Source organism: Lissotriton vulgaris, chromosome 5 (assembly GCF_964263255.1).
Source record: "Lissotriton vulgaris chromosome 5, aLisVul1.2, whole genome shotgun sequence".
Lineage (NCBI taxonomy): Eukaryota > Metazoa > Chordata > Amphibia > Caudata > Salamandridae > Lissotriton > Lissotriton vulgaris.
Genome location: NC_141693.1, coordinates 1,010,370,625 through 1,010,388,178, shown reverse-complemented (window position 1 = coordinate 1,010,388,178; position 17,554 = coordinate 1,010,370,625). Strand labels below are relative to the sequence as shown.

Genomic DNA, 17,554 nt, shown 5'->3' with positions numbered 1-17,554 from the left:
AAAAACCATAGGTTTCAGGCCTTATATAGTTAGGAATTAGCATATGAAAAACCTTTGAAATTCACTGAAAAAAACATAGGTTTCAGGCCTTATATAGTTAGGAATTAGCATTTAAAAAACCTTGCAAATTCACTGAAAAAAACATAGGTTTCAGGCCTTATATAGTTAGGAATTAGCTTTTAAAAAACCTTTGAAATTCACTCAAAAAACTATAAGTTTTAGGGGTGTTATAGTTAGCTGGACATTTCACTCATACAAAACCATTGAAATTGCTCCTATATATGTAGTTGTACTAACTATATTTCGCGCACCCGCAATCCACTGCTGATGATGTCACATATTACATCATTCATGATATGGTCAGTGACATCACTGATGACATCTCAAATGACATCAATGATGACATCACTGATGACATCATCCACGTGACAATCACATACACCTTTTCATACACTAGTAAAATCTTTCATCACTCTTTGTAAAATAAAGAGTATCATATTTGAATCCATTGACACAGCAATACAAGTATCTAAAAACCCACTTATTGATTCCTAGAGGTATACACACATCTAATCACGTACCTGTAGATTCACTCATACATGCTGTCAATGAACAATAGAACACTATCAAAAATACTTATACACCTATATCGACATTACACACCAGCACACAACCTATTCACATAGGAAGTTATCCTACTCACTTATGCAAACAATGGATCATACTTAAATACTTACTTAGCTACACACTTATACAAACACCACTTCATCTATTCATTTAGATAGTAAGTCATATTTAGTATATTATAAAATCATTATTACAAGTATAGTTATCCATACAGTCACTCACACAATCATTGAGTCTTATGTATACTTATTTATATAAAACAACTGACACATACACTGCCTTTTATTTTTCTAGTTTGTTGGACATGTACCATTGAGAAATATATTTGCTCATCACCACACCCATAAAGATATTCACTCACCCAAACAATTGTTAGAACATGTAGTTTTAACTTCATATATCTACTGAATCAACTATTCACACATCTTTGGGCAGTCACACACCCTCCACCGAACCACACAAACATTCACTCTCCCATACAAATACTCAATTAACTAATCAATAACTAATATAGACTTTCACAAAGCTAGTAACCAACTGGAGAACCAGTTTACACAACAACTGACAAAGTTATACAGATATTCACACAGTTTAGTCACTATCCACTATATTTAGTGAGACGCTATACATTGTTAAAGTCCTCCATCCAAATATTTATTTTTAAATATCCACTCATACTTCAATGCAAATTGCTCTATATATAATGCATATTTAAATAACGAAGCAAACCACATTCACTGGATGATGTCATCAGTGATGTCATCATTGGTGTCATTTGAGATGTCATCAGTGATGTCACTGACCATGTCATGAATGATGTTATATGTGACATCATCAGCAGTGGGTTGCGGGTAAGCGAAATATAGTTAGTACAACTAACTATATAGGAGCAATTTCAATTGTTTTGTATGAGTGAAATGTCCAGCTAACTATAAACACCCCTAAAACATAGTTTTTGGAGTGAATTTCAAAGGTTTTTTTTTTTTTTTAAATCTTTATTTATCAAATGCACATTACACAGCATCTGCCTACAACCCCTTTGGGCCGGCAGCTATGACAATCGGTCAAAGAGTATAACACATTATACTGCGGAGAAGGCCGCATCGTGCTTCATTATGGTGTAGTGCATAAAGCAACAATTAGAGGATACTGAAGGTTCAATTTTGTGATTTTGTCGAAGTTAAACTAACAGCAAAAACAAACACATGGTAGAACAATAGCAAGTTCACAGGAGGGGAGGAAAAGCGGGAAACAATATACAAGAATGGAAGCAAGTCCACTAGGGGAGGGGAACAATGAAAGGGAGTGAAGAATGGAAGATAATGAAAGGAACGCAAACTATGGGGAGGAGGGAATGGCGTCGGCGTAATCAAGTGGTGGGGTACAAATGTCACCCCGGTATTCATTCCATTGCGCCCAGATTCTATTCCACTTCCTAGGACGACCCCGAGCCTCATACACCGTCTTCTCCCGAAACATGCACCAATCCATGTTATCTTTCCAGGCACTGAGTCCAGGCGGCCTGTTGGAGCCCCAAAGCTGTGCTATGTCCCTTTTGGCAACCATGTTGCCCAGGGTGATCCAGAAAGTCTGAGCGGCCGTACAGTCCGTAGGCTCCCACACATTAAGCAGGCAGCGCCTTGCCTCGGGAAGGAGGGGGACCCCAGTAACACGTCCCATCACATCGTGGACCCTAGACCAGAAAGCAGAAACAACCGGGCATTCCCACAAAATATGAAGAAAAGTACCATTCATACCACAGCCACGTCTACATAATCCATCTGTCGCGAGCCCCATTCGTACCAGACGCATACCAGTCACATAGACGCGATGGAGGATCTTTAGTTGCACAAAACGGAGCCGAGCAGGAATAGCCACCTCCTTAGGGGAAGAAATAGCCATTTGCCAGTCTTCGTCATCCAGTTCGAGCCCATCCGCCACCCAGGAGGCCCGAAGCTTCTCCAGAAGGTCAGCCCTATTGTTAATAAGTTTTTTTATAAATTAAGGAAATCGTACTGTCCGGGACATGGCCATCAAGAATACGATCTTCCAACGGAGACGACTGGGGGATGTCAGTCCCGGGGGGAAAGGCGGAGAATAGGGCATGCCGCACCTGAAGATATCGAAAATACTCCTTATAATCCAATTGATATTCTACCTTTAGGGCCTCAAAGGATTTCACTATTCCTCTGGCTCAAAGATCCTCCACCTTGCTAATCCCAATCATATCCCATCTATCAAACCCTTTCGTCCGCCACAGGTTACCCAGCCGTTCAGAATCATACAGCGGGGTCATACGCGTCAATCTGCCGCCCCAACCTGTAGCCACATTCGCATCCTTCCAGGCACGCACAGCACATTTCGTGGGACCAGTCAAGAGACGGAGTGGTGACTTCGAGTATAAAGCTCTATTGAAGTTGCCGCCCGGCAACAGGAATTTATCCATAGCGAAAGCGGGAGCGGGTCCCGGGGAATACGTCACATGGTTAATTGCACTTAATTGTGAGGCCCAGTAATATCGTCTGATGTCGGGCAGAGCAATACCGCCATCATACCAGGGAAGCGTAAGTTTTGATAAGGCGATACGGGCTCGTCCGTCCCAAATCAATTGCCTCTGTAGGCCTTCAATCTCACGGAAATAGCGAGCGGGGACAGGATCGAAAAAGTTCTGCAAGGCATATAGGAACCTGGGAAGCGACATCATTTTAAAAAGTGCCGCTCGTCCCAATGGAGACAAGGGCAATTCACGCCACCGCCGCACATCCTGCTTGAGGCGACGAAGGGGAGCGTAAAGATTACGATCGTATCGCACTGAGGAGTCCATGGAAATAAAAATCCCCAAATATTTAAAACCATCCTCTGCCACCTGGATAGGAAACCTACTGGGCAGCAGAGGCAATACCCCCGCTATACCATAGACACATGACTTGGTCCAGTTGATAACAAGCCCGGAGTTCTTACCAAAGGAGGTGAGAACGTCAAAGAGCACGTTTAAAGACTTCTGGGGTGAGGTGAAATAGAGAAGGATATCGTCCGCGTAAAGCGAGACGCGATCCTCCAGATCCGGAGCCCACCGGATCCCTTTAATCAAGGGCTCCCATCGAAGCCACGCTGCAAGGGGTTCCAATGCTAATGCAAAAAGAAGTGGGGAGAGCGGGCACCCCTGACGGGTGCCACGTCCCAATGGAAACGAATCGGAGCCTCTGCCGTTCACCACGACTTGGGCTAACGGTTGTTCATATAGGAGCCGCACCCATGCAATGAAACTAGGGCCAAGCCCGAACTTGGAAAGGGCGGCCCACAGATATAGCCACTCTATGGTGTCGAAGGCCATTGTAGCATCCAGGGAGGCCACCACTGCAGGCTCAGTGAGAGTTCCAGCTCTCGCGAGAACGCTATGGAGTCTACGAAGATTAAGAGCTGTGTTTCAATGGGGTATGAAACCGGACTGATCCGGATGGATCAAGTCGCAGATTACAGACAATAGACGATTAGCCAGGACTTTGGCCAGAATTTTGGGCTCGGCATTGAGCAATGAAATGGGGCGATAAGAGGTGCAACGGTCACGAGGCTTGCCATCCTTGTAAATGACCACTATGGTAACCTAGCGCTGTTCAGACGGAAGGACGCCCGCCTCAAATGCATCCAGAAACATAGTGCGCAAGTGAGCAGCCATTTTATCCGGTCGGAGTTTATAGAGCTCGATAGGCAAACCATTGGGTCCCATCGCTTTGCCCGATCGCAAGGACCTAATGGCAAGAGCGATCTCATCCACTGTAATAGGTGCCTCCAGAGCCAATCTATCCTCCTCTGAAACACAGGGTAGTGCAATATCGAGCAAAAGTAAACGGGAGTCGGCCTCATCACGGTCACTCACTGAACTGTACACTGTTCGGAAATGATCCACGAAACATTCAACAATCTCACCGGGATCAGTCACACATTCACCAGTTTCACGGGTGATAACGGGCACCACGCGATTCATTCTTTCAGCCTTGTCCAGCCACGCCAGGAGTTTGCTAGCCGTCACCCACATCATACAAACGGCCCAGCTGATTCATACGCATCACCTTAGCAGCATCAGTCACCAGGGCTCTATAATCTGCCTGCTTCAGATCTAAGGAGTGTAGAAGTGCAGCGTATCATCTCCACCCAACTCACTTTCGAGCGTAGTTATTTTGGTCTCAAGAGCCAACACAGCCTCCCTCCTAGCCTTCCTGTCAGCTGCAATAAGGGACAGCGCGGAACCCCGTATAACAGTTTTGAAGGCCTCCCATAAAACCGTAGGGGAAGCAACCGAACCCACATTCTCATCAAAGTAACAATCGATCGCCTTAATCAAATCCGATCGGAGCCGAGGGTTCCTAAAGTGCCAGGGTGGAACAGGGGGAACTCAGCTTCCGGAAAGACCTCCCACCGAAACCTCGAGTAACAAGGGAGAATGGTCAGAAATACCCCTGGGGAGATGACGGACTTCACGCACCAAGGATAAGTTAGCAGTCAGCATAAAAAAATAATCAATCCTTGAGAGGCTGCCATGAGCACCAGAGTGGAAGGTGTATTGAGTTTGTGAGGGGTGCAGCAACCGCCAAACATCTACCAACCCGAAGGTTTCCGTCAGGTCAGTCAGCCACATCTGTGACAATGGCAGAACTCTAGGGGGCAGCCGATCACACTCTCCCGACATCACCGAATTGAAATCCCCACCTATGATCAGGAGTCCATCTGGAAGCCCCAGAAGAGTCTTACCAAGGTCAGCATAAGTGGTAGCCTGCAGTCCCGGGGGAACATAAACAGCAACAATTACAATCAGCTTCCCCTCCCATCTCCCCGAGACAGCAGCATAGCGACCCCGATCGTTGAGGGTGACATCGTCTATTTCAAGGGCTAAGGAGGATTTCACCATTATACCAACCCCTCGGGAGCCGGATGTAAAACCAGCGTGAGCAACAAGTCGGTAACCTCGGCGGTCAAGAGCTTTACAGGCATTGCCAATGAAATTCAAAGGTTTTTTAAAAGCTAATTCCTAACTATATAAGGCCTGAAACCTATGTTTTTTTCAGTGAATCTGCAAGGTTTTTTAAATGCTAATTCTTAACTATATAAGGCCTGAAACCTATGGTTTTTTCAGTGTATTTGCAAAGTTTTTTAAATGCTAATTCCTAACTATATAAGGCCTGAAACCTATGGTTTTTTCAATGAATTTCAAAGGTTTTTTATATGCTAATTCCTAACTATATAAGGCCTGAAACCTATGGTTTTTTCAGTGAATACATACATTATATATATATATATATATATATATCCAAAGCAAAATTCAATAGAGCGCACACTCAAACGATCCTCTGCTTGCGCAGAATAACTTTATTCCTCAGTTGCTACGCGTTTCTGCAGTAAACTGCAACACGTTGCAACTGAGGAATACATTTATTTTGCACAAGCAGAGGATTGTTTGAGTGTGCGCTCTATTGAACTTCGCTTTGGATACGATTGTCTGGCTGTGGTTCCGCCGGAACAGCGCACCGCCTGACTACAGGCTTGATCACAGGAGGAACCCTCTTTTCTGACGATATATATATATATATATATACACAAATATCACTGAATATAATGAACATGCAATGATATATTTCTGAAAGTAATTGACTAACTTAATATTAGCCTCAAGCTATCATTTTTCACGCTATTGATCTACAGCTGAACAGAAGCCATAAACCATATAAAGGTATTAGTATTCCTAGCCATTGCCTTTCCAGCCCCCAGTTATGAGAACACGATCTCATTTATTTTGGTGTCTTCTTGTATAACACTTCATATACTTTAGCTTCCCCCTGCCTCCTCTGAAAATCCCAACATCTTCTGTGTAACAAACAAATTACCTCCATCACCGACCCGCCAAGGAAAAACATCTGACCCCATCTGTGACACACTGTAAGACCTATAGAAGCCAAATCAGACCTCACACAACAGAAGACTGTCTAATGAACAGGTAACAGATCCAGACCCAACAGCGGAAAAAAAGAATCTGAAGATGGCCACCAAAGGTGGGAGCTTCCGGAGGAAGCCCGTCGACATCACAGAAGGGCACCAAATGGCACTATGACTCCCACCAACAAAAAAAGAAAAGAAGAAGAAATACAACAATTCCAGACCCAACCATTAGATGGCAGAATAATGCAATGCACAGCATAGTGAATCCAGAAAAGATTCACGCTGCAAAAAACTTCATATACTTTAGCTTTCCCCTGCCTCCTCAGAAAATCCCTACATCCTTTGTGTAACAAACAAATTAGCTCCAGCACCAACCCACCAAGGAAAAACATCTGACCCCATCTGTGACACACTTTAAGGCCAATAGAAGCCAACTCAGTCCTCACACAACAGAAGACTGTCTAATGAACAGGTAACAAATTTAGAGGTAAACCTGAAGAAAAGAATTTCTATCAACTTAAGATAAATGGTAGGACCTTGTTTTCCAACAATAGCCTGGTTAATAAAAACAGTAATGCACTGATTTAACAGTCTAGATATTATACAAGCATCTGTTGTTTTATTGGGTAGCTCGCTTTGAGCAAAGTCACCTAAAGAACACAGCAGTCGCTGCCAAATGGGACCGAAACCGCATTAACATTTTCATGAGAAAAAACTTAATGAAGGTTACAAGTGACCACCTGCTAAGGGCCAAAGTTTAATTCTAATATGTACAGAAGAAAACACTCCAACTTAGTTGTACGAATGGTGAGTTTTCGCAGGAGCAGAGAGCTATAGCGGTTCTAGAGAGCTTTCCAATACACAGCTCACTTAACTGAAAGTTAAGACCCAGACTATTCTTCTGGCATTCTGTAAAAATACAGGCTCTGGGGAGGGTTTGTGTAGCCTGCCCTATAAAAGATCCCAAACAGCAAGCAACTTGAAATGCATTAATATTCCATTAATAGGCATTGGTGTCTATTTACATTTGTGTAAGCCTGAAGTGTAGGATAAGCCTAAAGTGTAGGATCTGTACCAACCAAATTTCCGACAAATGTACAGAGAAGTTGGCCAAACATGGTTCCAGACTAGAACTTTGTGGATACACAGTCCGGCATTTTATTGAGATTCAACCTATGCATAAATTCCTTCGATTGTATTATATTATTCATAAAGTTGATCAATTATTGATTTTTCATCTGTAAACCCTGCAACGCTTAATACCCATTGTTGACCACTAGGTTCTAGATTTATTTTTGATCGTCCCACTGTATCATGTTTTTTTGTAGTTCTGTTAAATACATATTCCTTCTAGCCATCCACCATTTGACTGAAATAATCATGCCCTAGGAGATCTTTGTTCAAATATTATATTAGGTTCCATAAAGTAAGTTACTTGTGCAAACAGATTGTTGGATTAGGTCTCATTTGTCTTGGGTAGACTAAGATGTTAAAGGCCACATTCACGGAATTCCAAATGTAAAGAGGTCCTATACAACATGCAATGAATGCCCTTAAATTTACCTTCAAATAACTCCTTCGATGTTAAAATTAGGAGACATTAATTAGTTAGTTTTGTGCACCTTCCTGCGATCCATAAACAGTATAGACCTGTACCAGTACTGTGGATTATTTGCAAGCACAAACCTTAAAACTCTCCTTTAGTTTCTTCACTATACAGTAACACATTAGAACATTGAAATGTTGAGCTCTCCCGACATCACCGAATGCTCCGGGCGTCTAATTGCGAGTAAAAGCTTGACGCATCAACATTCCAATGTTTCTTCACAGCAACAGCTGTGAACCAAGGACTCACGGAGCCCGAGGGGATTTAAACCCCCTCGGGCTCCATAAGGTCCTTGTTTTACAAGTTAGAACATTCTGCCCTCTAGGGGGCGGAATGCTCTAATAGACTTACAGTCCAACCTAGCGGGCTCCACCAGCCACTTAAGGACCGCTCCCTGCATCGAGGGCCATTAACAAGGAAGAAGGACATTTGTGGCTGGTAGAGCCCGCTAGGTCAGGCTCTAGGGCTATATTAAGCACCATATTGCACCTCGCTTCCTTGACTGGGCATTCCTTATCCATAAGTCAATTTCCATAGTGATATCGCTCTGAATTTTGGTCAGCCATCTGAATCAGTAGGGATGAGATTGTTCATGCTAACGGCCCGTTGTATCAGACACATGTATTTATAACTCTATCTGATTACTTTATTCCCCTTCTGGTGCACACTGAATCCATGCACCAAAAATCATGTTTCAACCATTGTTCTAGATCGACAGCCACATGAAGAGTTAGATCAAAACTGAGACAAAGCTTGGTACGTTTTCTAGATTTTCTTCTAGAGCACAGCCCACAATTAGGTTTTCAAGACCACCTGGTACTAAGGACTTCTTAGTCAATGTGCAAACCCAAGACAGAAAACCAGCTACAACCACAACCTAATGAGCAATATTTGATTGACCAGTGTTTTAGGTAACAATCATTCCGATGAGAAATCACAGGTATAGTTAACAGAATCCAAACCATCCTTAATTAAGGAAAACACTGAAGCACACTATGAAAAACTGGATATATTTCAAAGTGATATTTTTAAACCAAAATACAATCCTAGTGCACACAATAAGAATTGTAACTACAATAAAGATATAGACAATGATAGCTGCAACGTTTTCGGAAAATTTGAATAACAAAAGATTTTCCAACATAGTTGCTGTAAAACTTATTAGCAATCCCGTCCTCATTCTTCTATTCAATGGGCTAATCTTAACACAAAATGGAAAGTCTACCATTTTTCAGAGATGATGTCCACAATGTTTGAATAACAAGGCTTGAAGTTTGATATATAATTCAAAATAAAGTAGTATTAGGTAATCCCCAGAAATCTGCAATAATTATTGTTGTTTTTTCATGAGAAACACCAGATTGTCTATGCAACTTTCTCCACAGGAACTTTAGCTAAGATGCCAAATCAAGGTCATCTATTCTCTAACTTGGTTTCGATTCCAGAGAAAGTCTCTCTAAACAAACAGGAAAAATGTAAATCAGGATCCCCAGGGGAACCCTTGTACGCACCAAATTCTAAGGATGACGATCTCCATTATTAATCCGGTGCTCAATAAAATTTTGAACACCTCACATGAAGAAAGACTATTTCCTTCTGACTGGAAACAAGCCTTCATTTTGCCAGTACTATAAAAACCCAACGCAGACTATATTGAATAATTTTAGACGCATCTCTCGCTTAACGGCGGCTGCTAAACCTTTTGAGAAACTGGTACACAGTCAGCTATCTTACTTTGTGAAATCCAATAGCCTGTCACATGGCTCGCAATCTGACTTTCAATCAAGTTTTAGTATTGAATCTGCCATATTGGAGGTCATAGAACACATTAAAGAAAATTTGGACTGTGAACGATAAGCAATGATGGTTTTGCTTGAACTATTAGCTGCATTTGATACAGTCCCACATGCCACCCTTTCCAAACAGATTTGGTTTGGCAAGTATCCAGAGTTAAGCTTTTTCATGGCTAAAATCTTTCCTGGAGAATAGATCACAGTTGGTATTGGAGGAAATGTGAAAAAAGTGATTCAAACCATGGTAACCTCTAAGTTAAACTATCCTCATAGTCCCTATTTGGCCCTTCCTGCCTTCCTGAGCCAAAAACGCCAGATAGCAGCAAATGCAGCAGCAAGAGTGATCCAAAGTGTCCCTTGTCGGCAATCTATTTCACCTCATATGAAGCATGGTCCCAGGTCCCAGCTGAGAAAAAGAGTTCACACTCGCAAGCAATGTAGGTTGCTTATGTCTAACAATTTTCTCCTTTGGCAGGTCACAACATTTTTCTAGGCAAGACAAAGGGGCAATTCTTTTGCGTATCTGCCGTCTAAATTGTGGAAAGCCTTTACGGTTAGCCTTTGTAGGACTTGTTCTATGGCTATCTTTAAATGAGAATTAAAAACCTTTCACTGATGAAGTTTTGATTTCTCTGTATTTGCTACCGTCTGGTCAGACTCTCTGGCTACTAGTACAGAACACTTCCTATGAAGTAGCACTGCATTGTACGAATGTTACTGGATACTAGTGGAGCTGCTATTCTAGCCTTGTGCTGGCAGATGGGCTGATAAGCGCAGTACTTCAAGGCTGAATTCCTTCCAGTTAGCCTTCAGCCAGAGTAGATGATTCAATTCTGCACTGTTTTTCTCAGCTGTATCACCTGGCACAAAGTTCCACTCTCACCTTTCATACCCTGCGCTCAACTTGTGTGACTTTATTTAGTTGCCATTGAAATTTTCTGGAAAAACAATTAGCAGAAACTGGCCTGATGCCAGTAGTTATTAGCTTTCCATTTAACTTAGTTCACAACTCAATAGCAAATATTTAGAACAGACCAGTAAATTCAGATTAAATACTGTGAAATATTAGAGCAGACTTGATTATCACACTGCAAACAAAATCGCTTAACAAATAAACATTCTGTATTAATCGCATGATCCACTCATAAATGATTTACATGTATCCTTAAAGGGAGATACCTAGAAGAGGCCTCTGCCACTTTGGACTATGAATGCTTCTCATAATCAACTGGTTCTTGAGAAGTTCGTACATCAATTTATGAAACCAGTATTTTGTCACTAATGTCCTCAATTCATTTATATTATAATGGATTATCTATTGGGGGTCCTTCATTTTAGGAGTTAAATATGATTCAGTATAAGAAAAGGTTCAATTGGTTCATGTTCAATTCTTACTGCAGCCTTGGGAGAATCGGTTGCTCAGAGTCATGAGAGCCAAACGTCAAACATGTCTTGGACATCAGTGGAGGTTTGGAAGGTTGAACTATATATTGAAGGATTGTAGAGGATCTTGTGGCTTGATGGCAGATGCCCACAGGCAGTAACCTGATCACTTCCAAAACCTTTGGTCAGTGCTCTCCGTAGCCTGAAGGCAGTGGAGGACCTGAAGGATGCCAAGACTTGGATACCGGCTGCAAGCCGGACGCCCTCAAGGGCGGTGTTCGGTGGTGGTGGCGGTGGTGGGTTGTTTGTGGGGTGAATTTCCAAACTTTGAGGCGTAAATCATGCTGAAATGGGGAGACGTATTAGTCCTATAACCTTGGTCCCAGGGACACTGGACCTATGGCTGGTATGTATTAACCATGTAGAGACATTCCAAGTTTGGTAAAGCTTTTTTTGCAGTACTACTGGCAAATCTGCCTAGTGCCCAGAGGTAATCTCTCCTGGCCATGTTTTTTCCATTGGGCCTCCACTAATGTTATATTATCTGATTGGTCACTATTACAACAATAATAATAATAGCAGCTAAGCATGATTTTCATTCAACATAAGTAGCTCTTTTTTCAGAAAAGGTTGGAGACATTTGATCAACAGCAACACATGCTACAAACAGTATGTTTCAAGAGAAATCTCTAACTTGACTTTTTCAACTCTATCCAATTTATTGAAATTGAGCCCTGAGTAGGAAACCCGTTGTTGGCGTGCCTTTGGAAGTGTCTTCCATAAAAATGACTGAAATTTAAACTTGTTTGATAATAAATTCTATTCCATCGGAGTACAGAAAACACCTAGAACTAGATGGGGCTGTCCAGATCTTCACTTCTGTTCTGGATCAGCTCCTTGAGGCATTAGGTTGGAAGAAGAGACCTTTACAAAACAGGGAACAAACCTGTAACAAACCAATTGTCAACCAACATTTGACAAAAGGTGCATAAGGGAGCTGAACTTGACCAACGGGATGGTTTCAGGACCAATTTAAATAATTAAAGATCATATTTTACATTGTTTGTGTGTTTTTGTTTATTTCTAAAGTACAAAAACTCATTATCAAACCCAAAGCTCACAAAAGGGGAAATGTAGGAGGGTGTGAAATAACAAGATGGAAACGAAAGTACAGGAAACCAGCGAGGAATACAAATGGTTATTGAGGGGTGTTCGAATAAACATGTCATAATAGTCTTTCGGGAGATGAACAGCCGTGGACAGACTCGAAAATGTTTTATATCATCATTTTCATAGACCGATTGCAAAATATCACTGTTACAAAGCCTCACCTGGACATGAACTTCCTGAAAAATTGCCTTTAGCACAGACACGGCCAGTCCTTTAGGCAAAGCTTCACACAAGCTCTGTGAAGAAAATAAGATAGGGTTTTAAATGGAATTTAGAAATGTGACAGTTTAAGCGAGTATGCAAGAAGTCTGAACAGAATGACAAATGAACCTACAACGAGAGCTTGTTCTCACTAGGCCTTTAATAAAACAACTTGAACACAAACTTACACTCATTTCCCTACTCAAAAGGATATTTTTTTTAAAACTGTTTGTTCATTGATTCGGAACCACCCCAAATGTTATTCATAAATGTTGGCACTTACTATGTGAGAGGCCACTTGAATTATGATTATACTTTCCACTCGATGAAAAAAGGCTGGGCAGAAACGAGGAATCAGTGTTATAATCAGAATCGTAATTACAGATTCCCACCCAAATGATGCTTTTAGTGAATCTTAAAGCTGTAAAGTTCACAACTTAACCCACCCCTGGATTCACTGGTACTGCGGTTATCTGTAACTCTCGGGCGTAAAAACAGCATCCCATTCCCTGACCACTCAAAGAAGTTCTTTGAGTAACCGTTGGAATGGCCCAAGTCTGGGCATGCCTGCTGCACTTAGAGAATCTACAGCAACAACCAACAAAGTGATAGAATGAATGCTTGAATGATTTTAAGTTGTTGACAATCGCTCAGGGGTGCACTGCACACTCATTTTTCACCGAATAGTGCCACTCTACAGAGGAAAAAGGCATAGGCAAATCAGTAGAAAAGTCAGGCACTATTTGGGGGATTAAGAGATGTGTTAGTTTATTAAAGAATGCTCTGAGCTAGTTTGGAAAGTCTGGAAACATTACAAAAAGGAAAGAGGGAGTTGTAATGTAATGGACGTTTTTAGAGGAGAATCAAACCGCGTATAGTATACTGCTACCTACAGGTTCTTTTCCGATATGCTCTGCTGTGAAGTAGGTCAAGAAATTATGCCAAAGTATTTATGGCTTGGCATGAGAGGAGCACACCTGGAGGTTCCAGTCAAGTAAAATAAAAGACACAACTGCTTCTTGGGGTCAATACATCAATTACATTATCTTGATCGGGAGTGGGAGAGAGAAGGAACTGAAGGAATATCGGAAATCTTTGAATGAAATTCAATACAATGTGACATTTGAATATAGGAGGTGGGAGATCATATGCTTACAAATGGAACTTTATCTTAAACAAACTGTCATAAATGGTATTCAACAAGCTGCATCGCACCACTCTAAAAAGCAAATCAACAATATTCCAGTTGGTGAAATGATAAGCACGATACACAATTGCAGGGAAGTAGAATTTGCAATAGAAACTACATATAATTTCAGACAGATTCCATGAGAGGGGAGTTAGATAGGCTGGTGTTACAATTTCATTCAACTAAGGCAAAAAAAATTAACTGGGAAGATTCATTAAAAAATATACGTAATAAAGGAAACAAAATAAGTGATACTGTCCGTTCCATCGTTAAATTTTGTACAGAAAATAAGACACTATACAATATCTTGAAGAAAAGTTGTGATGACCTCATATCAGTCCGACCGCTCAGTTAAATTCTTCCTACACGACCATTTATCACTTTTAAGAAAGTTAAGATATTAAAGATGAATATGCGAGTCCGAATGACATGATAAAATATGTGAACCATGGTAAAACAGAATGACTATTGGAATTACAATCAGGTAACTTAAAATGTGTGAAATGAAAATGTTGTACTTATCTATTAAATAACACTTCGAAGAGCACAAAATATGGAGACACAAAAGACTTAAAAATCAGAGACTTTAAAAACTGCAACACAAAATGTAATGCGTATTTGATATAATGTGAATGTAATAAAAAAAAAAAAGATCTGCTCTGTGAGAAGATGCTGGATAGATGTTGCCAACATCCGAGAGCACTCAAAGACCATGATGGAAAATATCCAATTGTCACACAACCCGATTTATTAAATAAATGTGTGAAATTAAAAAGATTTAATCGCTGGGTACTGAACATGTTCTATGCACGGCGGAGGAGAAGATGGGGAACAAAAACAGCACAAAACGGATTCATATTTTTGATACAATAAACACTGGGAACAGAAGTATATACTTTGATGTAACCACCTATTAAGAGTAGGCAATCTATTTATTATAATAGAGGTTGTCCGAAGAAATGGGAAAAGATCTGGGGGCAATGGCAAACCTATTGAGGGCTGTGAAAGGGACCTTAGGCATACAGGGAGGGCCGTGTAACACTTGTGAGTTACCCTCGCCGATAACAGAAAGGAAACTATAAATGTATTGGTTGGATTATATGTAAAATGATTGTGTAACTAATGTACTGCTATTATGTTGTTTTACCGATATTAAGAACTTGGGGGCTGAGACAATACAGACCCGCTCTCTTAAGATTGCAAATGCTGGAAACGGAAAATGTCTGTTATTTTGTTAGTAGTTTCCTAAAATGTATTATGAAACATAGAAAGAACCTTTAAAAATCCTTGTCAGACCCACTATGAGCGGCTCCTTGCACATTTTGATTAACTGTTTTTTACTGTGAAATGAATTTTATACGAAAATTTTATGTAACACATGTATTTTTGCATTGTATGATATTTTCTGCTCTTTCATGGTTTTTCCATTGTGAATAAGCCGAATAAAGATTTTTATATATATGTTGTTTGCAATAAAAATATATATTTTTAAACTGTTGCCAGTATAGTTTTCAAAGGACTGAAGCAATTAAACAAATTGAAATGAAATTTAAATACACGAGTCAGTCATTTAGGTCTCATTTCCAGTCATGTAGGTCTCATTTCAAGGCTTACATGGAGCGTTGGCACCAATACAAAGAAAAAAATGTACTCTCTGGTTTCAATTCCCAAGTGAAGATAACTTCATAGCACTTTTTTCCAGGTCTATATTTTTTCCAGCAACATATGAAATTTAACACATTATTTGGACTAGCAGTGCTAAGTTAGAGTTTACATACATTTTTATTTCATTATAATTGTACAAAATACAAAAGCAATACAGCCTTGTCCACACCCTCCTCAAACCCCAATGACTATCTAGAATGCACCATCTACATTTGGGATAACTGTCCTCCCCATGAAAATACAGGATATCGGTCACAACAGCCCACCAAGTTTATCCATTTGATTTAGGAGGTCAAGCGGCTGTAATACTTTTAACACAGAAGCGAAATCTGGAATCATCCAATAAATGTAGGACACACAATCTTTTGGGGCAGCTTCGTTCATGAAAATCTTCGGCAGGTAGAAAATAAGTGGATTTTATTGCTTCTGAAAGTCCTTTTCTTTGCTCTGGTCTGTGTTTGATACTTTTTCCACGCCCAGTATCTACCTAATGTTACCTATCCACACAAGTTAGGTATTATGGCTGACCATCAGGGGTAGAGGATCAACTGTTTAGTTGCAAGTAGAAGATGATGCAGTTTTCTCTTTCCCTCCAAACAATTGGTAAATCTCAGTTAAAGGACTCCCCTGGTAGGATTACTTCAGGACATTCAGTTAAACAAGGGCCTGTTACCTGCCCAATGATGTCTAGCATGCCCTTCTACAAACCCTTCAACTTGAGGCATGACTATGAAAGGTGATTTGGGGACCTCCCACAGGGGTCCTCCACTTAGTGTATGGTCAATCTTACACCAGCATTTATCTGTCTCTCTCCTGGTCCACTTGACCAGTTATTGTAGTTGAGCAGCTTAATTAGAAGTATTATAATAGATTGAGAACAGCCAGGCTCCCTTGTCTGGTATTAGTCATGCATTGTCTCCTAATAAATCTTTCCCTTTTTCCTTGCCAAATAAAATCCATTCAAATCTGCTATTAAACTTTAATCGTCTCGGTTTTTTGGTGTCGCCTACCATTGCATCGCGCAAGCGCTGCACGCTCGGGTGAGATACATTGTGGATGAGGACTTTCAGAATGGGGCTTGCCTCAAACACCCTATAGACTGCCTGGGTTTCACATTAGGAGAAACCGAGGCGGCAATAAATTCAGTAAAAAACGGCAAAGCGCCAGGGCTAGATAAGATACCAGGGGACTTGTACAAGCATGATCTACAGGTATGGGTACCATACATAAATTACCTGTGTAACAAGCTTTCCCTTAGTCTAGATTTCCCTGAAAGTTGGAGGGGAGCAGAAATTGTTTTCATTTTTAAAAAAGGGGATCGGTCGGATCCTTCTAATTATCGGCCAATCCGCCTGATGGACATTCTCCAGAAAATCTATTCGAGACACATTTTAACCCGTATCAACGACTGGGTGGAGGAGAATGCAATCATAACAAAATATCAAGCTGGGTTTCGATGTAAAGTGAGCACAATCGACCAAGTATTCAGATTTTGCTGCCTATATTGGAAATATGTACACATTAAAAAGGGACATTTATATGCTGCTTTCGTTGATTTGAGAGCAGAGTTTGATCTAGTGTCACGTGATCTTTTATGGAGAACATTGAGTGAAGCAGGGCTTCCAAGCAGCCTGTTGGTACAGATAAAAGAGCTGCATGCTGGAAACTTTGCTAAAGTGCGATGGGGCCCAAACGGGGAACTGACTAAAAAAATACCTATTGAGCGTGGCGTCCGTCACAGCTGCGTATTGGCCCCCGCACTTTTCTCCCTTTTTGTGAATGACATCCCTGTACATCTAGAGGGATGTATAAATGATTCACCGAAATTGAATGGAGAAAAGGTAACATCATTACTATTCACAGATGATACCATTTTGATCTCCCAAACCAAGAAAGGTCTCCAGTCACTACTCAATTCCTTTAGTGATAATTCCTTTAGTGATTACTGCAGTAAGAAAGGATTGGAAATTAACGGGAAAAAAATCGAAA

General features: G+C 40.9%; 1 protein-coding gene across 1 annotated transcript in view; it reads right to left on the bottom strand.

Annotated features, from left to right (window-relative positions):
* Positions 1-17,554, bottom strand: part of MMS19 (MMS19 cytosolic iron-sulfur assembly component) — a 479,913-nt gene that overhangs the window by 373,503 nt on the left and 88,856 nt on the right. The window contains exon 5 of the mRNA XM_086922625.1: positions 12,672-12,746. Coding sequence (XP_086778751.1) covers positions 12,672-12,746 — 75 coding nt within the window. The remainder of the gene's footprint in view (positions 1-12,671; positions 12,747-17,554) is intronic.